The 26499-nt window shown below is 40.8% G+C and overlaps 1 protein-coding gene across 5 annotated transcripts in view; it reads left to right on the top strand.

Moving 5' to 3' along the window:
- Nucleotides 1–25962, top strand: part of KLF3 (KLF transcription factor 3) — a 52313-nt gene extending 26351 nt beyond the window's left edge. For 3 of the 5 annotated variants that reach the window (XM_084856947.1, XM_084856949.1, XM_084856948.1), the window contains 4 exons: nucleotides 16002–16479; nucleotides 17140–17290; nucleotides 20698–20858; nucleotides 23664–25962. In XM_084856947.1, the coding sequence (XP_084713073.1) occupies nucleotides 16002–16479; nucleotides 17140–17290; nucleotides 20698–20858; nucleotides 23664–23845 (972 nt within the window). In that variant the 3' untranslated portion in view covers nucleotides 23846–25962. Of the gene's footprint in view, nucleotides 1–932; nucleotides 4033–16001; nucleotides 16480–17139; nucleotides 17291–20697; nucleotides 20859–23663 lie in introns of all 5 variants that reach the window. The other 2 variants (XM_084856951.1, XM_084856950.1) reach the window with 2 other exon arrangements.
- Nucleotides 25963–26499: the final 537 nt, after the last annotated feature.

Here is a 26499-nt window from a genome sequence, read left to right as displayed (position 1 = left end):
AGGATCTTTTCCAGTGACTTTTCTCTTCGCATTAGGTGGCCAAAATATTTGAGCTTCAGCTTCAGTATCTGTCCTTCCAATGAGCACTCAGGGTTGATTTCCTTTAGAATTGATTGATTTGACCTCCTTGCAGTCCAGGGGACTCATAAGAGTCTTCTCCAGCACCACAGTTCGAAAGCATCGATATTTCGGCGCTCAGCCTTCCTTATAGTCCAGCTCTCACAGCCATACGTTGCTACTGGGAAAACCATAGCTTTGATTATACGAACCTTTGTCAGCAAGGTGATGTCTCTGCTTCTTACTATGCTGTCTAGGTTTGCCATAGCTTTCCTCCCAAGGAGCAAAGTTATCATGGATATTTGTAATATTTGAAAGTATCCAAATAGTGTTCAGAGCGGGGTTTTTTTAAACTTTTCTGAAAACAATATTTCCAAGAAATCAATAAAATTCTTTATCTGGATAGACTTTATAAAAATTAATTGAATTCCTTTTTGAAGTCAGCTTAAAACAAACAAGCACCTCCGTTACTTCACATTTATTTTGATCAAGAAAACCAAGAACTGTCGTATGGTTAATGAATACAAATGTCTCCTTAAGTGATCGGCATGATTGGTTATAGACCAAAGTACTACTTGGGGCATATCAACATTGGAGGTTTTCTCCAATGCTGCAGGGCTTAAAGCCGTTAAGGATACATGACATCATGGCCATTCTGCAGCCACCCCAGAGTTTACCTGTGGGGAAGCCACATTTTTACAGAGTACTTTTACTCCATTGTTTTTCTTTAATTTGGCTCCCCTGCGGTTGAGCAGCTGTGTGCCCATCCCTCCACTTTAAATTCGGTATGATGGGAGTGTTCTTAGGGGTGTGTCTTTCACCTGGCTGTGTCCTCAGTAACTTAGGTAACTAGAGTAACTCTCTTGCCTTTCCAGCACTCTTTCGAGCCTTCAGAATCGCCCTGCGCTTCCTTTTTGCCAGTGGAACTAATTAGCCTCCATGGTAATGCACTTCTCTGATGTTTGCATTACTTCGCTTCTCAGATGTGATGTGAAATCGCTTTCCCAATATTGTGTAAAGTCGCTTCTCTGATGCATAACAGCTTTATCACATTAGTGATCAGGTGAGGTCTCAGGCTCAAGGGAGCCTGTCATTGCAAGCAGGGAGAAAGTGCCCGGAGGAAGGGGGGGATGGAAGCTATATCTTCAGGACACTTTGCTGGAATGGGGAGAAATTGCTCTCAGGGGTGCTACTCTCAGGGCGAGTCTTCAGATGCTGCGCTGGAGAATTGGGGATTTGGGCTTCTTCAGGTAGAAGTGGCACATTTGGGAGAAGGTGGGGAGAGGAATAATGCCCTGACAGTTTGCTAGAATGGGGCAAAATTGGGGTGATGGGATGCACTCATAGGGAGCCTTCAGATGCTGCACTGGAGAATTAAGGATTTTGGCCTCTTCATGCAAAAAAGGTGGGGGTATCCTGGACAGGGGCACGAAACAAGTCTCTCTCATTGGTTGAGCAGCCCCTGCCAAGTTGGTAACGTTCCGTTGTACTCCCAGCACGAAACCCGGAAGTATGTTCCTTTCAAGTGCTGTGTGACCTGTGGAAACTAAATTTTAAAAGTATGGTACACTTGGTTTTTCTTGCTTCGTGTATCCCTGACAGATCAAAGCCAATCCATGAAAATCCGTATAATACTCCAATGCGCTTCTCATTCAGTTGTCGTGAAGACACCCCCCCCCCCCAGTTATTGTGCCAATAGGTAACTCCGTTGTTTACCTTGAGGTTACTGCAGGAGTACTTTTACAGAAAGGTTAGAGGTAATTTGCTAGAAGTAAGTGAGAATCCCCCAAGAGGTAATTGTTGCTACCTATCTCTAGCATAACATGAGAATATAGATCCTCTGAGGTAAGTGCTACAGGAATGTAACGCGTGCAAGTTTTTTCTAGCTCCTTGTCTGCCCATCTATAGCATCCTTAAATTTATGTTGCCATATTTCAGTGACATCTAGGACAGGACAGATGTGATGTAGCCTGCATTTCATGAAAGGTTGGTGAGCCACAAAAAGGGAAATGAGATTGTTTTGCATCACTAAACTAGTGCTTCATAGATATTGGGTCAAGAAAACTGACAAGAGCAATGCTATGAGAAGACTTCCTTTGCAACACTCCACCTCCTGCCAGTCCCCATAATGAGCCCGCTTTTCGTTACTGAGCATTTCTGATAGCATCAGTACTAGGGTGTAGCTCTTGCATGCTGAGCTGATTGTGGCTAGTGAGCATTTGGCTAGTCAATGTGTGTGAATGCATTTTAAAGGATAAGAGAGAAATGGAAAAGTAACGAGGGGGTGACTTTGTGGATGGTGGCTTCAGATGAAAACAGGATAGGAAGGAGCTGCATGTATTATGTGTGAGGTTCTTGGCCAGAGTGTGCATAAGTATATTCACATGAGTGATGAAGTTTGTGTATGAATTTGTTTATTTCATTTTATCTTGCTTTTTGGCTGAAATAGGCTAACACAAGATCAGTTTTAAAAATACACTAAAACTGTACTAAAAATTTGTACAGAAATTTTAAACAGCCGTAATACTAAATGCCCTGCTACACTCTCTGTCCCCAAACGCCTAGTGGAAAAAGAATTTTTTAGTCTCCTTTTGCAAGCTTAAAATAAATATAGTCAAGTCATATTGATGTAGAGATGAAATAGATGTAGCAAGCCTCACAAGGAAGGATATTCCACAACATAGAAGCTACCACCTAAAAAGCCCAGCACCTGGTACCTGACAATGTAAATTTCACAATTATGGAACTCTAAGCAGGTCCTTGTTAGATTACCTGAGTGCACAGACACTCTCTGAGGTACATGAGTGAGTGCAAAGCCACTTCATCTATAACATAAATTGCTGTTTAAAAATAAAATGTTTGTGTTTAACTGAAGTGCATTTTATTACACTTTACAGCCTTGAATGAAAACATACATTGAGATTTGCCCACCCCCTTGGCAGGTTCCTAATTAATATTATGGGTTAGAGGATTATGGGAGACTCGGGCTGATCCCCTTGCTGCCAACTTCAGGGCATAGGGACAATATACTACAGAATGTTAAGGAACGGTGTAACTGCCAGGTCAGGAGAAGGGATTGATTTGACAAGCAAGCCCCATACAAAGACATGCCATGCAAAACTGCCCTTTACTAAACTTGTATACTCAGAAGTGAATCCCATTGACTCAGTAGGACTTACTTCTTGGTAAATTTGTTTGGGGTGCAGTACAAGTCCTTAATAAAATGTTTGAAACCATTAGTATAACCCTATTTACATGTTATAAAAACGCAGATGTACCTTGGAAATATTTCTAATAATCCCATGGCTTTGGCGGACCAAAGCTCTTCCAAGAGCTTATATCATGGAAGGAAGAGAAACCATTACATAAATCTGTACCATAGTCCCAGTTTAAAGACAAAATTAGTTTTTAGAGCTTCTTAGATGCATTACAGGACAAATTTTAAAAGGGTGATAAAATGTCTAGAATAATGTAGTTCTAAAATTAAGGTGTCAGAGACAATAACTTGTTCCACAGATTGAATCATTACATTAAACTAAGTAGCAGCAAGCATGCCACAAAGCACTCTTCTTCGATTATCTTGTTCAGTCACTGCTGTGCTGGCTTCCTAAGCACAACCTCGTTCCTCTTATAAAATACTTTTTTCATAGGTGCTTTGCCTTCATCTCCTGAACAGTAATACATCTTTGTTTCTCACACGTTGATATTCTGTTGATCTGTCCCATTCTAAGGAGAGCAGAGCCATTTCGTTATTTAAATCCATTCAAATTAGAGTTGTCACTTAAATAAATCTTAGCTGATTAATCATATATTTTAAATAACATGTGATTGATTACATTTGCATATGAAAAACTATAGTTCTGAAAAAAGGTGCATCCTTCTTTGTTTTTAGGTGATGTACATGTTTCACAGTAGGCACCATCTCAGAAGAGGTGTTCTCTCCTATGTGAGGACAGCAAGAATACCTCTTCTAAGGTACTAATGGCCATCAATGCATTTGCAAGTCCTTACGTTAAAAATGTGCCACTGATATAGTCAGGGATCCAATTTTTTTAAAGGGTTAATTGCTTTTGATTGATCCAAAGATTTATAATTGATTTGATATTGATTTATTGACTAAACATTGCAGCACTAATTCAAATACATTATAGCTCCAGTTTCTTTTTAAAAAAATCTTGTACGCATTTAGGTTTTTAAGAATGGACTTATCCCTGGTCTTATAACCCCAGAAAGAGCCATGTAGGCAATTTTAATAGATACAGTACAAAATTTTGCCTTTGGGTTGGTATGGTGGTAGTTGGATAAAAAGACCACCATTTCCTATTCTAGTGCATATAATTCTAATCAAGTACATTGTGTTTGCTGCAATGTTTGATAAATTGTTAATCATTTTCACCCTTTTAATAGTTGGGGTTACTGCACTGTATAGGTTGTGTGTACAAAAACATCTGTGGGTGAGAGGGACAGTGCCATTCGTGCATAATAAGGTCTTGGCTAAGTTTAGTTACACCAGCCTTCCCCAACCTGGTGCTGTCCATTGGCCATGCTGGCTGGGGATTATGGGAATTGTAGTCCAACGCATTTGCAGAGCACCAGGATGGGGAAGGCTGAGCTTCACCATAGGGATGTGGTTTTAAAGAATGTACCACACTCACATAATAGGAGAACACACCCAGGGTACTTTCTCACCTCTCTGTCAGAATAGGCAGTTATGAATCTATGTTACTACACACATGAGTAATAACTATATAGCAGATCTAATTGCAGTGTTGCCTGAGCTCCACCCTGTCGACTATGTGTAATGGCAAACAGTTAATGTTGTACTCTTCCACTGGGTAAACAATTTTTCAATACCACTAAAGGTGCCAGAAAATCAGTTTGCTACATAAACAGTAGTGGTCAGATGCCTTTGCTATATGAGTGTCCACCTTAGACTTCTACATGTAGTTGAAAGGCAGGTCAGTGTTCGAAACTCAACTAGACTATTTGAAACTAGACTAGGTGGTGATTTGTTTGTTCTTAAGATGCAAATGGAGAGGAGGAGGAGAGAAAAACACATGTTTTAAATAAAATAAAAACACAAATCTATCACAGGGAAACAGGGATTACTTTAGTGGTAAAGGGCCTGCATGAATTGTCCTTATGAATGGAGGTTTGATATGTAGCTTCTTCAAAATCCATGAGTTTTTAGTGATTATAAAACTCTTTCATCGTCACAGCTGGGTTAATCTGACATAACTTGCTGTATGTGGTTTTACGATATAGAGAAAATTATGTTGGATTAACACAGCTTCCATTTCTGGGTGGAGATCACAAATGTCATCTGTTTAGCTAGGCTTTGTCCTAGATGTGACAAGGGAAGAAATGTAGCAACTCCCAGTTTGATTTGACTATATTGCTTTCCAATTTACACATTTTTGAAAAGTAATCTTAATCAGAATAGGCCAGGAAAAACCCCTGGCACATGATTGATACCTAAAAATACTATATTTAACAGCCTCCATCAAGAACACACTGTCTGTTTCTGTAATATCTGTACAGAAATATTGCCTTCTGTACTATCATATTGCTTTCACACTGAAGTAGACAGGGAGGAGGAGACAGACTGTCCGAATTTGCACAGTCAGTGGGGGAAACTATGCGGTATGGATCGTTTCCCCCACTCCCGTGCGTGCTGGTCACTCAACTGGCATTTCCCCAATTACTTGTGCCATGTCACGGGTTGCTGTGTTGTCAGAACCCGGTGCATGGCAGGGGTGGCTTCTCACCCACCCCACACCCCAAGTCAGTCAGTCTCTCCCTCCCTCCCTCCCTCCCTCCCTCTGAGCAAGCTGCAGAACAGAGGCAGCACTGGATTGTAAAGCTTGACAACAGTATGATGAGTGTCACCAATAGTTACCTATATCTAATTACTAGCTCTGTGCCTCTGTCTGCACAGGGAAAAGAAGTGGGCAAGGCAGCACCAATGACATCACGAGAGGGGAGGGGAGGACCCCCACCCCCTTAGCATCATTTGGCCCACTGGTTTGGTCGGGGGGGGGGCAATCTAGTCCCTGGACCAAAAGAGGTTGTCTACACCTGCCCTAGTATATCTACATGTTTTCTTTCAATATTAGTGTTTTGCCATTGCCTTCATGCACTACAGTCATGTCGAAAGGATATCCTCTTTATGTTGAAAACAGGTGAATTTGTTACTGAAAATTTAAATATGTTGGGGGATTGCTGTCTTAGCTGTATGTAGTAAAAGGCAACAGCAATGTTTTGTGGCATCTTTAAAGATTAGCATTTACTGTAGCATAGCCTTTTGTGTTCTACAGTTCACTTCATTAGATGCATGTGTTTTTCATGGTTGGAAGATCTGTGCGTGTGTCAGTCTTGTAAATAAGCTCACAAAACAAAAGTTAGTAGCCTGTACAAAAACTTCTGCTAGCCTCCTGAGGCCTAGCCGCTTTGTAAGAGGCTAGTAGGCTGTGTTTGCTTTCTGGCCAAAGAGGAGAGAACACAGGCTACGAGCTTCTTCGCAGGTAAAAAAAAATGGCCTACTACCAAACATACTGATAACTGAGAGATCCATCTCTCCTCTGCCAACCTGCTCACTTGCCTGCATGGAATTCCTGATTGCCTATGGGTACCAATACAAGTTGTTAAATACAAGGCTGGAATTTGTTGTTCAGTCGTTAAGTCGTGTCCGACTCTTCGTGACCCCATGGACCATAGCACGCCAGGCCTTCCTGTCCTGCGCTCTCTCCCGGAGCGTGCTCAAGTTCATATTCATTACATCAGTGATGCTATCTAGCCATCTCATCCTCTGCTGTCCCCTTCTCCTTTTGCCTTCAGTCTTTCCCACCATCAGGGTCTTTTCCAGGGAGTTTTCTCTTCGCACTAGGTGGCCAAAATATTTGAGCTTCAGTATCTGTCCTTCCAATGAGCACTCAGGGTTGATTTCCTTTAGGATTGACTGATTTGACCTCCTTGCAGTCCAGGGGACTTGTAAGAGTCTTCCCCAGCACCACAGTTCGAAGGCATCAATTCTTCAGCACTCAGCCTTCCTTATAGTCCAGCTCTCACAGCCATACATTACTACTGGGAAAACCATAGCTTTGATTATACGGACCTTTGTTGGCAAGGTGATGTCTCTGCTTCTTACTATGCTGTCTAGGTTTGCCATAGCTTTCCTCCCAAGGAGCAAGCGTCTTTTAATTTCATGGCTGCAGTCACCGTCTGCGGTGATCTTGGAGCCCCAGAAAATAAAATCTGTCACTGCTTCCATTTCTTCCCCTTCTATATGCCAGGAAGTGATGGGGCCAGATGCCATAATCTTAGTGTTTTTAATGTTGAGTTTCAAACCAGCTTTTGCACTCTCCACTTTCACCCTCAACAAGAGGCTCTTTAGATCTTCTTCACTTTCTGCCATTAGGGTGGTATCGTCTGTGTATCTGAGATTGTTGATAATTCTCCCGGCAATCTTAATTCCGACCTGTGATTCATGCAACCCGGCGTTTCTCATGATGTACTCTGCATATAAGTTAAATAAGCAGGGCGACAATATACAGCCTTGTCGTACTCCTTTCCCAATTTTGAACCAATCAGTTGTTCCATGTCTGGTTCTTACTGTTGCTTCTTGGCCCTCGTACAGGTTTCTCAGGAGACAGGTAAGGTGGTCTGGTACTCCCATCTCTTTAAGAATTTTCCACAGTTTGTTGTGATCCACACAATCAAAGGCTTGAGTGTAGTCAATGAAGCAGAAATAGATGTTTTTCTGGAATTCTCTTGCTTTCTCCATGATGCAGTGAATGTTGGCGATTTGATCTCTAGTTCCTCTGCCTCTCGAAACCTCGCTTGTACTTCCGGTAGTTCTTGGTTCACATGCTGCTTAAGCCTAGATTGTAGGATTTTGAACATAACCTTGCTGGCATGTGAAATGAGCGCAATTGTACGGTAGTTGGAACACTCTTGGGCATTGCCCTTCTTTGGAATTGGAATGTAAACTGACCTTTTCCAGTCATGCGGCCATTGTTGAGTGTTCCAAATTTGTTGGCATATTGAATGCAGCACTTTAACAGCATCATCTTTTAGGATTTTAAATAGCTCAGCTGGAATACTGTCATCTCCGCTAGCTTTGTTGTTACTAATGCTTCCTAAGGCCCACTTGACTTTGCTCTCTAGGATGTCCGGCTCAAGTTCAGTGACCACACTATCATGGCTATCAGGGACATTCAGATCTTTCCTGTATAGTTCTTCTGTGTATTCTTTCCACCTCTTCTTAATCTCATCTGCTTCTGTTAGGTCCCTGCCTTTTTTGTCCTTTATCATGCCCGTCTTTGCACAAAACGTTCCCTTGAGATCTCCGATTTTCTTAAAGAGATCTCTAGTCTTTCCCATTCTGTTGTTTTCCTCGATTTCTTTGCATTGTTCATTTAAGAAGGCCTTCTTGTCTCTCCTTACTATTCTCTGGAACTCTGCATTCAGTTGGATATATCTTCCCCTTTCTCCCTTGCTTTTTGCTTCCCTTCTTTCCTTAGCTACTTGTAAAGCCTCCTCAGACAGCCACTTTGCTTTCTTGCATTTCTTTTTCTTTGGGATGGATTGAGTTGCTGCCTCCTGAACAATGTTACAGACCTCCGTCCATAGTTCCTCAGGCATGCTGTCTATCAGGTCTAATCCCTTAAATCTATTCCTCACCTCCACTGTATATTCATAAGGGATATGATTTAGGTCATACTTGAATGCTTTAGTGGTTTTCCCTACGTTCTTCAATGTAAGCCGAAATTTTGCAACAAGAAGCTCATGATCTGAGCCACAGTCAGCTCCAGGTCTTGTTTTTACTGACTGTATGGAGCTTCTCCATCTTTGGCTGCAAAGGACATAATCAATCTGATTTCGATATTGACCATCTGGTGATGTCCATGTGTAGAGTCGCCTCTTGTGCTGTTGGAAAAGAGTGTTTGCTATGATCAGCATGTTCTCTTGGCAAAACTCTATTAGCCTTTGTCCTGCTTCATTTTGTACACCAAGGCCATGCTTGCCTGTTATCCCGGTGATTTCTTGACTTCCTACTTTAGCATTCCAATCCCCTGTGATGAAAAGGACATCTTTTTTTGGTGTTAGTTCTAGAAGGTGTTGTAGGTCATCTTAGAACCGATCAACCTCAGCTTCTTCGGCATCAGTGGTTGGGGCATAGACTTGAATTACTGTGATGTTGAATGGTTTGCCTTGGATTCGTACTGAGATCATTCGATCGTTTTTGAGATTGTACCCCAGTACTGCTTTTCCCACCCTTTTGTTGACTATGAGTGCTACTCCATTTCTTCTAAGGGATTCTTGCCACAGTAGTAGATATGATGGTCACCTGAATTAAATTTGCCCATGCCTGTCCATTTTAGTTCGCTGATTCCCAAGATGTCGATGTTCACTCTTGCCATCTCATGTTTGACCACCTCCAGCTTACCTTGATTCATTGATCTGACATTCCAGGTTCCTAAACAATATTGTTCTTTACAGCATCAGATTTTCTTTTCACCACCAGACACATCCACAGCTGAGTGTCCTTTCGGCTTTGGCCCAGCCGCTTCACTCTTTCTGGCACTACTTGGAAATACCCTCTGCTCTTCCCCAGTAGTATATTGGACACCTTCCGACCTGAGGGTCTCATCTTCCAGCGTCATATCTTTTAGCCTTGTGATACGTTCCATGGGGTTTTCTTGGCAAGAATACTGGAGTGGGTTGCCATTTCCTTCTCCAGCGGACCACATTTTGTCAGAACTCTCCGCCATGACCTGTACGTCTTGGGTGGCCCTGCACGGCATAGCTTATGGCTTCACAGAGTTTCGCAAGCCCCTTCGCCACAACAAGGCAGTGATCCATGAAGGGGACAAGGCTGGAATACGTACAGAGAAAACCAACGTGGAAACAATGGTGCCAGAAAGCCATGAAAAGCAGAGGGTAGCAGTGGATCTGTGAAATTTCTATGCAGAGCTCAAATGTGTACCAGATGACAATAGTGACTCATTTGCCATGTTAGTACCTGTGATAATACCACCTTTCTAGCTATAGTATGCTAAATTAAGATCAAATTGTCCAATTATTATTATTATTATTATTATTGCATTTATACCCCGCCTTTTTTCCTCTTGCAAGGAACCCAAGGCGGCTGACATTATCCTCCTCCTCTCCATTTCATCCTCACAACAACAACTCTGTGAGGTGGGTTGGGCTGAGAGTCTGTGACTGGCCCAGAGTCACCCAGTGAGCTTCCATGGCCGAGTGGGGACTAGAACCCGGATCTCCCAGCTCCCAGTCCAACACTCTTGCCACTACACCACACTGGCTCTCTTAATTACTAATTATTTATTTATTATTAATTAATTATTAATTAATTCACAATTAGCACAGCATAGCTAGAAAGATAGTATTCATATAGTGACTGCTGTTTTGAATGGGTCATTTTTGCTTATGCTGAATATTGTATAAAAACATTTCTGTGCTTTGCATAGAAATTTTACAGATCCACCACTAACTCCTACATTTCATGGCATTTTGGCTCCACTATTTACAATTATTTTTTTCTGTATACTGTATGTATAGTCACATAATCTGCCAACTGCAGAGATCATGAGCAGCCTAAAATCCCGCATTTAAAAAGGGGCTTTCTGCTTCTATTGTAAATGCAGGATCACAACAGACTCCCTTTACACATGCTTCCTTTCCCCCCCTCCCTTTTCCCCTTCCTTCCCCCCTTATCTCAGTCTTCCATATGTTTCATTTATTTATTACATTTATATCCCGCTTTTTTTCCTCTTTAAGGAACCCAAGGCAGCGTCCATAATCCTCCTCTCCATTTTATCCTCAGAACAACAGCCCTGTGAGGTAGGTTGGGCTGAGAGTCTGTAACTGGCCCAAAGTCACCCATTGCACTTCCATGGCCGAGTGGGGACTAGAACCTAGATCTCCCGATTCCCAGTCCAATGCTCTAGCCACTACACCATGCTGGCTCTTTCATTGACCTAGCTCCTCTTCTTGCAGCTTTTCCTTTTTCACAGAGGGAATTCAAGTGGAACACAAGCAGGGTAATGTGATATCTCATTATCTCTGACCTATTTAAAAACGGAATAAAGGTCATTTAGTGCAGGAGACGCCCTGAAGGTTCATGAAGTCATGTAAAAGGCCCCCAAACTTCCGTGAGTGAGCAATCTCAATAGCAGAATAAAAGCTCTGTGTGAAGAAGCCCCACTTCATGCTTCTGACAAAATGGGCTCTAGTCTATGAACGTTTATGCTACAGTAAAATATATTAGTCTTTAGAGTGCCACAAGATTTGTTTAAATACTATTGTTGTTTAAATACTGTTTTATTGTATTTTTCCATATATATATAACATAGTTAAAGTAAACCAAACAAAAACAGTCATACTTTAACTCAGATAGAGTAAGAGTAGCTGTGTGTGTGTGTGTGTGAGTGAGAGAAGGAGAGGGGGAGAGAGAGAGAGAGAGTAGTCATTCCATTAGATTGCTATTACAAGTTTAGCAGTTTTGTCTATAGTGCTCTAATTTTGCCCAGTTATTGATAGATGCCCATTTTAGGATTGCAAACTTTATGTTGATATTTTAACTTGCCAGATATGCAGATTTCTATCTCCCGTACTTTTGTTTTTTCAGTCATATCACATTTCTTCTTTTTTGCACTTTACCTTTTTCTTCTTATGCTGTGAATGATTTTCTCCTGAAAATGTGCAGTTCAGTAGAAATGTGAGAAAGAAACCTTGTCAAAATACGCAGCCTCTTCAAACTGGCACAAAAACAGCTGACTTAGACCAGTTCTGTGCCAGCATAGCTACACACAATGAAAATCTTTTCTTCCAAGCTGTCTGAGAAGCTGAACAACTTGAATCCCTGGCATATTTAATAATTTTGTGTGCTTTTTTGCCATTAATAGTTAGGTATTTCCACCCAAAATCATTACTGACGTTCATTTAAGTACACCATAGTTGTCTTAACATCTGAAGTAAACACGGTTCTTTATTTAGTCTGAAAGTTTCATTTGAACTGCAACCTTTACAAAAATGTTATAGAATGCTAAATTATAGCTCAGAGATGTGCCTGGCTGTAGTCTGTCCTGCACATCGTTTTGAACATTTATGACAATAGTCCTAAACATAACATACATTTTACTGAAATCTGTGGGACGACCATTTTATAAGCCACATAAATTCACTGGAAGCCAAAACTGCACAGCTATATATACAGTCTGATCCTAAGCATGTTTAATTTGAAGTAACTTCCGCTGTTTTCAAGAAGATATGCTTAGGATCACAGCCCCAATTAAAATGGAAAAAAGTGTCTAACTTTGTATAAGACATTTTAATGAGAGTACTTTTTCTGCTTGCTTATAAGTCTGCTTGCTTATAAGTCTGTTATCTTTCTAGAAGGCATCCCTCGACACAGTATGATTTTAAACTTCAAAATTGGTGAAAATTATCAAGGGTGAGATAGAACATCATCACTCTGTTTATGGAAGGAGAGTTGTGCTTACTGAAGGACAGCCTCTGTGAGTGCAATTGTCCTTTCATCAGTGGAAGTTCCTTCCATGAATGTAACAACATTGGTTCCCACCCTATTTTTTTAAGCTAGTTAGGTACATGAATGTCCTTGTGTTGTACTCGCATTTGAAAATGATCGTCTGATGTTTCAGTCCTGTGTGTCCAAGCTGCAGTACCTTGAGTAGCTTGTACGATGTAACTAAAGCTGTATCTTATGTTTTACCAGTGGAGCAAATTTATCTTCCTATGTTGTGCCTTCCAAGTTGTATTCCAAGTTGTATTCCAAGTTGTTGTATACAAGTTGTATACAAGTTGTATTCCAAGTTGTATACAAGTTATATTCCATTTTTTTAAAAAAAATTACAACCCAGTATTAGGCATGTAGAATTGCATTGATACATTTCATTATACAGTTTTTTTGTCCTTCTCTCCCCCACCCCTTTATTTTGGTTTGCTTGTTGTTATCATTGTGTTGCAAAACGATTTTTAAAAATGGAGGGTTGCATTCATCTTGCTGGCTCCTGTGACAGTTGAAATGCCTTTTGGATGATGTTTGTCTTTTCCTGCCCACAGTCGCCACATCCCATCTCTACTCAGTTCTGAGCCACATAACAATCTGTGCCTCATATAGTACCACTTTGTCACTGCAACACTGACATTCAGCTGTGCAGTGTTGGTATGACATCCTGGATTAGGTTGCCACACTTGTGCCATCACCTCAAGTGTTTACTTGCTTTTGCAGTAGCTCATAGCATCAGGCCATAAGAAATTATACTGTGTTTTACCTTGGTGACGAAGTGTTCTAGGAATCCTCCTAATCTTGAACTCCACTTGGTTAAAGTGATTATGATTAGACCTATCACAGTGTATATGCTTAATTGTGAATACCTAATACCACAGCATTGCAAAGCCCTATAGATCATGTTCTGCAGGTTTAATTTGGTCCTTATTGCAGGAGTTTAGTACTGTGCACAGAGCTATATTTTAACTACCAGAGCCAGCCTAATTCCACGAGCAACCCAAGCAGTTGCTTGGGGCTGCAGAGAACCAGTGTGCAATCCAAGAGGTCTGTCCCAGGATCGTTGGCAATGTTGTAGATAATTCTAGGGTGCCTCTCTTGGATTGCACCTTCTCTTGGAGTGGCTTGGGCCAGCTCTGGGAGTTGGCAAGTGCTTCGTATTGTTCATTATTAATATCTCCTTAACTGGTAGCCTTGATCACTCAGAACGTTTAATAATTATCATAATTTCCTTGCCTCACAGTTCTTTAGGCTTTGACAGGCATAAGATTACAAATGAAATATTTGGAAGAGGCAAAAGTACTGAAGTGTTGAGTTCTGGAAATTATGGAACAAATAGTTGATAGAATTTATATAAACAACTTATTTAGATGTCAAAAGATGTTAATGTCCTAGTGTTAAGTTCAATTAAAAGTTACTTACACAGGGATATTGTGGTTTAGTGTAACATGATGAGCTTTAATGAGCTTCCGCCACACATTGAAAACTTGGTTGTTCAGCCAGGCATTTGGGGGTGGGTTAGGGTATTTTTAAATAAGGTTTTGATGTGTAATTTTACTGTTTTAAATTGTACTGTTGTACATCTCCCAGAGTGGCTGGGTGACCGGCCAGATGGGTGATTAAGAAATTTAATAAATAAACAAACAAACATTTATTATTTTAAAAAGGTTACGCAACCACAAACATTTATGATGATGAAAGAATTTTGCTTACTACATAGAGTAGGCCAGAGATAGGCAGCATGAGGGCCGCATCCAGTCAGTTTTTCTCCACACTGTTGCAGTCTCGCATTGCTCTACAGCAACTTGCCTGTGGGTTAGTTGTTCCAATAAAAGATGAGAAAGTTTTCTGAGGGCAAAAACTGGGCACAGTACCTTGGGTCGTAATGTTACTTACCCCCAAACTAGACTGCTTCACATTAGAATTTGAACTGGAGTTTGTTTAGTCCAAATCATTGCAATCAGTTCTGAGTTGCAATATTCATCAAAAGGTATTGGACAAATCCTATCAGTTCAACTTTCATAACGGAAGGTTCTGGCTTACAATAAAACCAAGTCTGTATTGTGGCACGGGCATTGAACATGAGGGACCAAGGGGGTGTTTCCATGAGCAATTTACTCTGAGCTGGCTGCATTTGGAGGTCGTTAGGGAAATATGATGAAATATGATGTTGTGGCCATCCAGCAGCCACCTCAGAGCTTATCACGGAAAAACCAGATTTCCTGAAACTGTTTAAAGTCCAATTCTAAACCCCCACATTTACCTCGGGTATGCTAGCCCTGCCCAGGGGTGTGCCTTTTACCCTGACCTCAGTCAAGGGATATTTCCTGTGTGTTTGTCCCAGCACAAACTAATTAGTGTCTACTCAGAAGTAACTCCCATTGTGGTCAGTGACACTTGTCCCCTGAATGCACGTATCAGAATTTACAGAGATCTTCCCCAATTGAAATAGCACATTTTAAAGCACTAATTCCCTAAAGGCTGTAAAGCGCTTTCTCAGAGCTATGATTCTCCATTGTTTGGTTTATTTCCATTCAGAAGTAACTACTTCCACCTTTAATCATGCCGATCCTGCACAGCATCGGATTAGAAAGGGGGTTGACTTCTCATCCATTTCCCCTCCCTGTCTTTCCCAACACAAACATGCGTGTCTACTCGGAAGTAACTCCCATTGTGGTCAATGAGGCTTGTTTCTGAAAAGCGCACTCCCAAGATTCCCATGAATCAAAATAACGCATTTAGAGAGCCTTAATGTCAACGCTTCGATTGATCGCTGCAGGGCAGCGAGAACATTGTGTTCCTTTCATGATTGTCAGGTGGGCGGGGTAAAGAGAGCAAAAGAGAGTGATTTCTGTGGATACAGGGAAGGAAACTTCCCAGGATTTTATCATAGGAGAAAGCGGGGAGAGCCTGCATGGGGGGCAGGGGGAGCCTCTCTTATTGGTTGAGCAACCCATGCCAGTCAGATGACGTTCACTCCAACACACGCACGCATGCACTGGAAGTATGTTCGGTGAAGTGACTGTGATACACTCACTAGTGGAACCCTGCGCAGATGAAAGCTGGCTCCTTGAAAAATCTGGGTAAGCCACGATTGGCTTCTCCTTCCATCTCGTTCCGTTGTCGTGGAGAAACCCCCCAAGGCTAACCATACCAGAGATACCTGTAGGCCATCTACTGTTGGGAACATGATCCCACATAACCAGAATTATTTGAGTGTCTGATTTTGGCTCATTTTAAAGAATACCCGTATGGATTTCAAATGCAGTCCAATGGAATTTAAGGTGATCCATAAGTAATCCATGTTTTCTAAAACATACATATTTTACCTGTTTTGTATCAGTGATTTTCATTTCATCTCTTGCTCCCCTCCCTTTCTTTTTTCATATAGTCATTCAACTCTAGTTACATGGACCATATGAAGCCCAACAAATACAGTGTCATTTATTCAACACCAAATATAATGTCGAATAAATTCTACCAGATTCCAGAAGGATTGTGTAATGAAGTCCAAGTTGAGCCTGTCGATCTCACAGTGAACAAGCAACCTTCAGCTAGAAGTTCTCCTTCTCCTCTGAAATTCCAGACTGTACATAGGAGACACTCACCTGGATTAAATCTGCCCTCCACCAGCCCTCCAATGAAGAAATTGACTCCACCAGGAATGCAGCCTTTCACTATGCCATTAACTATTCCTCCAGTAATGGCAGCTCTTTCACGCCATGGACTTCGAAGCCCAGGGATACTTCCAGTTATACAGCCAGTTGTAGTACAACCTGTCCCTTTTATGTATGCCCCTCACCTTCAACAGCCTATTATGGTGTCCACAGTTCTTTCAGAAGAGTTGGAAAACCCAAGTAGCATGCCAGGTAAAAGCTTGTTTTTGTGGACTTTGCCCTCCCATTTCTTATGATTTAAAGTTAAATAGGAAAGGATCCAATGTTCTTCCATTTAACCATATCCTAAATATAACAGGACAAATTTGGTGCTCTTTATCCTTTTGCAAGGGTATGAGGTGGATAGAGTGTTCAAATTCCTCTAGAACAAAGCAGATTGATGCTCACTCAAGAACTTTAGCCTAATCCCTTTCTCCCTGCCTTACCTACATCACAGTTTTGTTGTGATAAAGGGAGGAGAGGAAAGGAGAAACATGTATGCTGTCCTGAGCTCCTTGGAGGAAAGGCAGTTAAAAAAATGTATTAAATGACAGGATTACAAATAAGTTTACAGAATGTACTAGCCTGTAAAATGCATGAATATGTATACTAGTTATCACTAACCTGGGGACAGGGAGGAGGAGAGAACCACCTCTCTTCAAATTTATAAAACTTCCCTGTTTGGTTGCCAGGTGAAGGTTCTTAATTTCCAGAGGTAAGCATAGCATATTAATACAGTGGTACAGATTTACACCAATGGGAAAATAAAATTCTATTTGCAGATTCTAAATTTTGAAAATGTTTGAAATGTGTTTGAAAATGTGTTTTCTTTTCATTTACTATTTCCATACTGTGTTTGTTTTTTGTTTGTAGTACCTGTTATTGAATCTTATGAGAAGCAAGCACTAAAGAAATCTATTAAGATAGAACCAGGCATGGAATCGCCTAGAAATGACTACTATCCTGAACAAATTTCCCCTCCATTGATGACATCATTGTCACCCCCTCAAGCAATGCTTCAAGAGTAAGTAGCTAAGTGGATGGAGTCCTAAAATATCTCACTTCAACACAAGAATTAATTGTGCTTCGTCGTTGAAAACTAGATACAAAACATTCAGAGTAGTACTATCTAGTTGAATTTATGACGAGTTAAAACCCAATCCTTTTGTCAAAACAGATAGAATACATTCCCCAGGAAAGACCTTTAGGGTACAGCCCTATGTATGTTTAGACAGAAAAAAGTCCTACAACTCATGGCATGCCCCAGGCAGCTATGATGGCTGGGGCATGCTGGAAGTTGTAGGATTTTTTTCTGTCTAAGCTTTCATATGGTTGCACCCCTAGAGACTTTTAAAATATCCCTCAAAACCTGAAAAGATGACATGTTACTGATGTCAAGAGAATACCCTCAACCGACCTGAACCTAGGACAATTTTATACCCTCCCCTCTGGCCTTTCACCCTCCTTTGGGGGAAAAAAACCCCATAGACAAGATCAGGTGCAAGATGTCTTGCATTAGTGCAACTGGTGTTGCCCTAATGGAATAAAATACCCAGAAAGCATACAAGTGCAGCAACTTCCTTTGGGAGATCTGTGTTGGGTGGTGTAGGGTTGTGCACAGTTTATTTCATTGGGGTATTTTTAATTCATCAGCAAGTTTTGTGCATCACTGATTGCTCTTTTTGGAGTCAAGAAGGGATTTTTTTTACTATATCAAATTGACTAGAGATCCTGGGCCTTTACGCTTCTCCTGTAGCATGTGGCTTAGTTCTCCTATTTAATCTGAGGCTACTTGTTTTGATGGGTGGTCCTTCCTTTTGGCAGAGGTTTGCCCTAAATTGCTTGTGATTCTCTTTGAATTTTTTGTGAGATTAACCTATACTGCTCATGTGCTTTGCAATTTTCATATTATTTCTTCAGTGTTATTAATTACGAAAAACACTTATTGCTGATGGGGCTCAATGTTATAGCAGTGGAAGCTCGGATGTGTGGATAGCCCATCTGCACAGTTCCTTCCCACACTGGTGCTTTGCAGCCACACCCTACCCTATGTTTTAAAGTTTTCCATTTGCAGAAATTGCATGGTCACTTCTTGCAGTCCTTTATTTCCTCTTTTTAAAAAGTACAGAAGTTCTAGATGAAGAAAATAGAGGTGGGACTTTCTGCTTACTAATTAAGAGAAGGAGGGGGTAACTGTCTGTCTTTCCCCTAAACAGTTATGGATACAACTGTTATGGGCACCACCATTAATGCCTGAATTTAAGGTTACCCTAAAATTGAAAGCTGTTCATTGGGGCTGGCCCTAATGAGGCAGAGTGAGGCAACTGCTTCAGGCAGCAGATGCTTGGGGAGCGGGGGAGCAGTGGCACCTGGTGCCAGCCATTCCCTTCTCTTGGAAGACAGAGCTGTTTGTGCCACACACCTGTCGTGCCCCCGCTAAGCTAGGCTGCTACCCTTGGGTGTGGTGGTGGACATTATCCCATTGCCAATGTTGAGATAAGATTCAACTGCCAGTCCAGTTGGCTTCGTGGAATGGAGGGGGCACCATCTTGTCCTTTGCCTGAGGCATCAAAATATCTTGGGTTGGCTGTGCTGTTCATCATGTGGTTTAGTAGGCTCTTCCTCTTGAATCTGCATTCATTCATCCCTGCAAAAGTTCTAAGCAAACATTAATGGGCTATTGAAACCCAGTCATATGCAGCACAGGTTGAAAATTTTCAGTGTTCTTGTTTTACAGGAAACACAGTTTTACACAGGCAACCATTACAGCATAAGCTATGAGTGTGGGAGGATAAGCGTGGTTAAACAAACCACAACAAAATGATTTTATGGAAGATAATATTATATATTTCAGAAAGCCCTCCATGTGTTAAAAGAATACTTGTATTCATAAATAGTTATGTAAATTCGACCAAACTACGATGGATGTATTTAGTAGAATTATAGGCAGTAAATCCTTAATCACCTATATATTTTGTGTAATGTGTGGCTCTCACCTGATTACCAAGATGGTTTTTTGCAAGTAAATAAATACTTTTTTTTTTATTATGGGTCCGTTAATTTTAATTTCTGTCGATATAAGTAAATGTCATTAATAACAGTAGTATAATGGTAATGTGGTCTTACTGTTGTTAGGAGACGTTATCATTGCTATCATTTATTTGTCTGGAAACATAACCAATGAAGAAAAGTGTCCCATTGGTGATATTGACCTTTGGTGATGAGTACGGGACCTAAGAAATGTGAGACGGGAAGGTTGGAACTCTTATGGCCGTTGTCATTTACAGCTGACTTTGCCTTCTCCAGTTGTCCAAGGGCCTGAGAGTTTCTGGATTTCAGCGGCCACACATTTGGTTGAGAGCTTTCTATTCTAAGCACTTGTCGAAGTCAGACTCAAATCTACTTATTTCTAATTGGACACAGATAAATTTGCACACATGTATTCTAACTATACCTTTAAGTATCATGTCTTTTGAAAGTACCCAGTAATATCTAAGGTTCTACACATGGGACATTGAAGTTCACATAACCTACAAAAATGTTGAAAAAATCTAGGGCCAGTTACTGCATATGAATGGGCCTGGCTTTCTGTAGTCTGTGTACTGTTCTAACTTCAGTATTGAAAGCATATTTCCACCTGTAAAATAGGTGTCTTATTTTAATAATAGAAACCAATCCAGAATTTGTGTTTAGGACTGTAGTCTGTGTCATCTTTATGCTTACTAATTTGTCCATCTTACCTGCATAGTACCTTTTAGGATGCAGGCAAGAAAACTTTATTTATGGAAGCCAGAGAGATAATTTCAGACATCCTGCGGGTGTGACGCATGCACATGCAGCCTAAAGTCCACTTTTAGGAATTGACATAAGTGGTGAAGTGAGGCCACACCCTTTTGCCAGTCTCACACAGGAAATTCTTAATTGGTCTCTAAGGAGTGGATGAACAATAAAGCCTCTTGAGTTCAGCTTTGTAAAGCAAAAGAAGTGATGGATTTAATAATTTGAAAAGTCTGTCAGCCCATTCATTTTTTAAAATATTTTCTAAATGAAATAAAATATGTAAACAAAAGCAATAGAAGTTTGTTGGAAGCCCAAGTGAGAATTTGAAAAATCTAAGATTGTTTGTCTAGGAAACAAGGTCAGCTCTGAAAAATAAATGAAAAATCCTAGCATGCTATGAAAAATATATATTTTTTGGTTATGTTCATTCCACAGAATGAATAAAAACCCCAACAGGGAAGACAGCCAAAATATTACCACTAAAGTCCATGAAATTTGCTAAGCTTGCTTGAATTTTTCCACATGTATGTAATGTTGCTCATGCTGCCAAAAGACGTAGGGGTTAGTGAATAAAGAAGCTCTGTGGTATGCCATAAAGGAAGATTTAGCTCAGAAGATTTTATTTTTGACCTGTGATTTAACTTTATGCAGGAATCACCCTTCAGTTATAGTTCAGCCTGGGAAGAGGCCTTTACCTGTGGAATCTCCTGACACACAAAGGAAGCGTAGAATACACCGATGTGATTACGAAGGCTGCAACAAGGTTTACACTAAAAGCTCCCATCTAAAAGCTCACAGAAGAACACATACAGGTATGAAACATAACAGAAGTATAATGGAACCTAACCCCTGCCTGAATGCTAGAACTATTACGTTGCCACTTCCCCTGAAGACATAGCAATGTATGACACAGTAGTACTGTACAAGGGCCATTGTACTAGGGAAGAGGAGGGCAGGGACAGAGTGGCCCAGCTCCATATATAGCATACTGCAAAGGCCAGCGTAAATATGTGTAAGCTACTTCCAATTAAAAGGGTTAGGGATGTTCTGGTAGCAGGACAACTGAATCAGTCTGAGTTGCTATTAGAGCTGCTAAAGCTTAAATCGATCCATAGGAATATAGTAGACTTGAGGAATATATATAATTTCATTTGGCTGAATGAGTTTGTTCACTATTCAAGCAGTGAAGCCATGAAGAAAATCACAAAGCAACCTAATTTAGGTGCAGTCTATCTTTTAACTACACAATGTTGTTGCTGCAAAAAACAGAATACCTGTTACGCCATTGTCACACTTCGCATCTTATTGGCAGTGTGCCTGACCAGTTTATGTGGCAACATGCTTTGGCAACATCACTGGTCCCAATGGTGGTGGGGAACTGATGTAGAAAATAACCACTGATGTAATAATCAGTGGTTGTATTTCCTTTTGCCACAAGAGTGGCTCAAATTAAGTCCAGCCTACCACTCTTACCATTTGTGCCACATCACAATACCAGAAATTGTTTCTAGTATGTGGCTTGGAGTAAGTAAAGTAGAATACCTGCCTATATTTTTGTTTATAGTGCAATCCTATTCACGTTTATCTGGAAGTAAGTGTCACTATGTTCAATGCTTGCTCCCTAGTAGGTATGTGTAGGACTGTAGCCAATTTATTTTTTTCTATGCATACTTTTGCTTCTTTAACTGGTGGCTGGCTTATTTTGCTCGCCTAGCAAATGGTGAGTCAGTGGAATTTGCACTACCACACCCTTCTACATCATCACTAAATTTGTCCAGATTTACTACATTGAATCTAAAGATCTCATACTTATTAAGGCAATGTACCCTAAAAGGCAAGTTTAAAATCTTTTAAATAAAAAAAGGATACTTAGAAAAATAGGGAACTACTAGAGGGTTCTGTCACTATGTAAAGGCTTCATTTAGGTTAGAAATTAACTGTGCCCACCTCTACATATGTCTGTGCATACACTCATGCACACAAATGGGCATGGAAGTTACATGCATTCAGCCATGTTGAAAGGGCATGGGTCTTTCTTACCAGATCACCACCTGCTAGCTGGAAGTATGCCAGTTGAGTTGGGAAAGATGCATAAAAAGGGCTGAATCTACATGGCGATGGCATTTGAGATTGCATTTAAATCTGGATTTTCATGAAATTGAGTTGGCTGCCTTTTGCCCCAGGAGGAGCTAATAAAGCAGTTTATACATTAAAACAAAACCCGCCTGCGTGGGGCAAACGGCACCTGAAACCGCATTACTTCGGGGATGGGTGAGTAGAGTCTTGCAAGTAGAAATGAACCTCATCAACTGCATAGGTGTGGGGAAGTGAATGAGTGGAGGCTTGCTCTCTGCACCTCCCTTCTCCCCCCCGCGCCCCCCCCCCCGTGCTCAAGAAGTTGCAATGGAGGATGAGTTACTTCCAAGTAAGCATGTTTAGCAGATAGCTCTCCTCTGTCTCCAGCCCTTCTCTGCGGGATTAGGGGTCATTTGGGGAATATCAGCTTTTGAAAACAGTAAGGCTCTGGGTACCTGTGAACCCCCACAAGAGCATACTTTCACACTTGCATAACAGCGCAGTCTGAGGCTTGCTGTCCACTACTCCCCCCTCCCCCCACTCAGTGAAGTGCAATAGAAGACGAGTTACTTCCATGTAGGCATGGGTAGTTTTTAAGCGACGGGCTTGAGGCTTGCTCTCTGCCACTTCCCCTCCCCACTCCTGAGGTCAGTAAAGTGAAATTGGAGAGAGTTACTTCAGAGTAAGCATGTTTATCCAGCGCACATTTGTAACACAGAGCAGTTTCAAAGCAACAGGCTGGCTGCCCACTCCCACGCTCAATGAGTATTTAAAACAAAGGAATTCTCCTGACCACTCTACTCCTGTACGTGGCAAAGTGCAATTGACGTTTCTTCCGAGTGGACATGTTTAGCCCTCTGCTCTCCCCCTGCCCCCCACCACACAGCGGTGCACACCAAGGGCAGTTCAAGTCACACAGAGTCCCTGAAACCACTGTGAGAAACACCAAATTTTACAGCAAGGAACAGCACTCTTGCAACAGAGACTGGCATGCATTATCTGCCACTGTTGTCTGCGGGCCACAGAAGGACCACAGTGAATATGCTATGTAGATGGGCTCCAGCACTGCCCAGGTGGTCATGATATTCTTTGCATGGGATTGCCCCATAGGAGACATGGCTCCCACAGGGTTACAGGTGTGTGCAAAGGAATGCTATATTTGAAATAGACAGATATAAATAATATTTCCAATGATACCTGGGTCTCATATCCTATATAAACTCATAAGGTTACCTTTGCACAAGACCAGCCCCAATGTTTGTACTATGTCCTGGATTAAAGATGGAAGACAGGTCGGTGTGGTGGACAGATTAGCAGCGAGCAAATATCAAAAGTTTCTAAGGCGTATTTTAAATCTAGAGGAGTATCTTTTACCGAATTTTCAACATAGTAGTATATCATCTTGTGTAAACATATCCTATAGGTTGTAACTGAAGATGGTATTGGCAAGGGAGGCCTGCTTTTCTTGTTTGTTCATTATATATAATAAAAAAGCAGTGCTGAATGTGCTCTTAAAAAATAATTGTCTTTTTTGTCCTCAGGTGAAAAGCCTTACAAATGCACTTGGGAAGGTTGCACATGGAAATTTGCTCGATCTGATGAACTAACGCGGCATTTCCGGAAACATACCGGTGTTAAACCATTCCAGTGCCCAGACTGTGATCGTAGCTTCTCTCGCTCTGACCATCTTGCCCTTCATAGGAAACGCCACATGCTAGTCTGAACCTCTCGTCATTCAGTTCTCTCCGTATTTCCTTTCTTTTTATTTTTAATCTGTGCATCTTAATTTAGATTCAGCTGGCCTGAATCTCTGGATTTATAGCCTCAAAACCTTCCCTGTGGTCAGTAAAAGATGTTTGCTTGACCCTTCTTTGCCCTTGTCACGGGTCAGACCTAAAGAATGTGAACACTTTTTTCCAGGGGATGCTAAGCAAACCCTATCTGCCAGCAAGTAGATTAAATTTCTGTGAGACTAAAATCAAGCTGGTTAGTTTTGCCATTTAATCAGCCAGTATATGTTGATCATATAATTACTGTTGTTGGAAATCCAGCCTGCTAGTCCTTGCCAGAGACTCTGTGTGTCCTGTAAAGGATGCATGTCTCCTTTTATGCTCAGCAATGCAATGAATGGATCCTTTCCAGTGTGGTTGGTTATAGAAGCATGTTCCACAAGACACTTTTTGGATGTTAAAAAATCATCAACCTGGGAGTGAATGAAATATTCTCGACTGATGAGTGGCTGTTACCAGAAATTTTGTCAATTCATAATGTTGTACATACTGACCGACATTGCCTCTCTTTTGTGTGTTGTGTAGAATACTAGCTTGTGTTTGCCTGGAGATAGTGCCTCAGTAGATTCATTAAGCAAAACACCTTCATGTGATGTCAGTATCTGTGTTTTATGTGCAACTGTATGAATGGAACACACATGGTACTCCTGTGATGTGGCATTCAATGATACATGCAATAATCTACCTCACTGAGGTGTGGTAGGTATGTTCTTCTCTCATCACTCCTCTCTGTATTTCCAGTTGTGTAGAAGGCCTCTGTCCTTTGCCTGGCATAATTTAGAAATGGCAACCTTTTTAGTAAAATGAACCCAATCAGATCACTGTTAGAAGCTAATTCCATCAAAGACACTAATATGTTCATAATATAAGATATTCAAGGAAGAGAAAATCGTAACAAACAATTCTGTACAGCTCAAAACTTGTCAAATGGAAAAGATAACACTTTGATCTCTCTCATATTACAGATTTTGTTGGCCTTATAAGCAAAGTTCAGCAGGAGAGCTTCATGAAGTTCCTTAAATATTTTGTAACACACAGTCTTACATTCTCAGTATCAGTGATTAAATACACATAAGATGTGTTTTTTTAAAAATCCAGCATGGTTAATACTGTTCAGTATCCTCTAGAGATTCTATTTATGTAAAATGGAAGGATTTTAAGAAGACTGTCAATCTTGCATTGTCCACCAGCATGCTTTCCTTTGTAATGTGCAGGCTGTTGATAGAATCATGACATGTCCAGCTTTCATATTAAGAACATAAGAGCTGATCTGAATCAGACCAAAGGCTCCTCCAGTTCACTTCTATTCCTATCTATACTGGCCAACCAGATACCTATGAGAAGCGTACAAGCAGGTCATGAGTGCAATGGCACCCTCCCTCTCATATTAACCTAGATTGAGAGGCATAATACCTTTGATATTGCAAGGAATATATAGATAGCATGACAAGGAACCATTGATGGCCTTATCGAGCATGACTTTGTCTAATCCCCTTCCAATTGATGGCCATCACTCCATCTTATAGTACTGAATTCCAGTATAATGCTATATGAAGACGTACTTCCTTTTTTTCTGTCCTGAATCTCCCACCATTCACCTTAATTGGATGACGCTGGTTCTAGTGTTATGAGAGAGAAAATCTTTTCCCTATCCACTTTCTCCACAAAATGCATAATTTTATATATCTCTACCATGTCTCCACCTCCACCATTTTTGAAGCTAAAAAGCCCCAGACCTTTACTCATAGGGAAGTTGCTCCAGCCCCTTGATCATTTTGGTTGCCCTTTTCTGTACCTTTTCTAGCTCTACACTTAAAAAGGAAGGATAAAAGAATGTAGGCCAGCAGCAATAACAGGAATGAACAAGAGAGCCTCAGAATGTGCTAGGAAATACTTTATTGAAATCAACTACTATAATCAAATACATTTCAGGTAAATAACCCTTCAGGGGCAACTTGGCTTACTCAAGACTGCAAAGTAGTGCTTGTAATACTGATCCATAGATTGTATTGGTCTTCAATAGTTCATGTCTATAAACTATTTTCTAGCACTTTTTGTAGTCCTGTCTCTTCTTTTCTTCCATATTTTTTAAAAAGTCATTTTATAGCCTGGTTCTGCTTAGCTCTCTCCCACTGAAATCAAGGTAACACAGAACTCCTTCATTTTGACTTGATCATATCCATTGTTTTTGCTGCCAAACACTTCTCATACCTGGCGTAGGCCTTGTACCAGTTTTTTAAATTCAATTTATTGCATAAATCCCATACAACTTTGACTTGATTGAAACTACCTTCCCTCCTCCAAGAAAATTCTTACTTTGATATTACTTGAAAGGAAAATACTCACAAAACATGTCAAAGGATTGATACGGAAGAGTTGCCACTTAAGTGACGCAAATATGAGACACTGTGGAGCAGGCTATTGTGGCTCTAAAATATTTCTGTTGCGCCGTGCAATGTTAGAACACGTCGCAGAGAGATGTAGAATTCAGCTGAATACTTTATGGGTTGCTAGTGCAAAAAAAAATGGAGGAAATGAGTAAAACATTTTTTTCAGTTCTCTGTACTTTAAAGCCAAACCAAGAGTT

The sequence above is a fragment of the Heloderma suspectum genome, chromosome 5, assembly GCF_057233095.1.
Source record: "Heloderma suspectum isolate Gila_16-S chromosome 5, 16-S_ref, whole genome shotgun sequence".
NCBI classification, from domain to species: domain Eukaryota; kingdom Metazoa; phylum Chordata; class Lepidosauria; order Squamata; family Helodermatidae; genus Heloderma; species Heloderma suspectum.
Note: the sequence above shows the minus strand (reverse complement) of the source record. Positions and strands in the feature narration are given on the sequence as shown.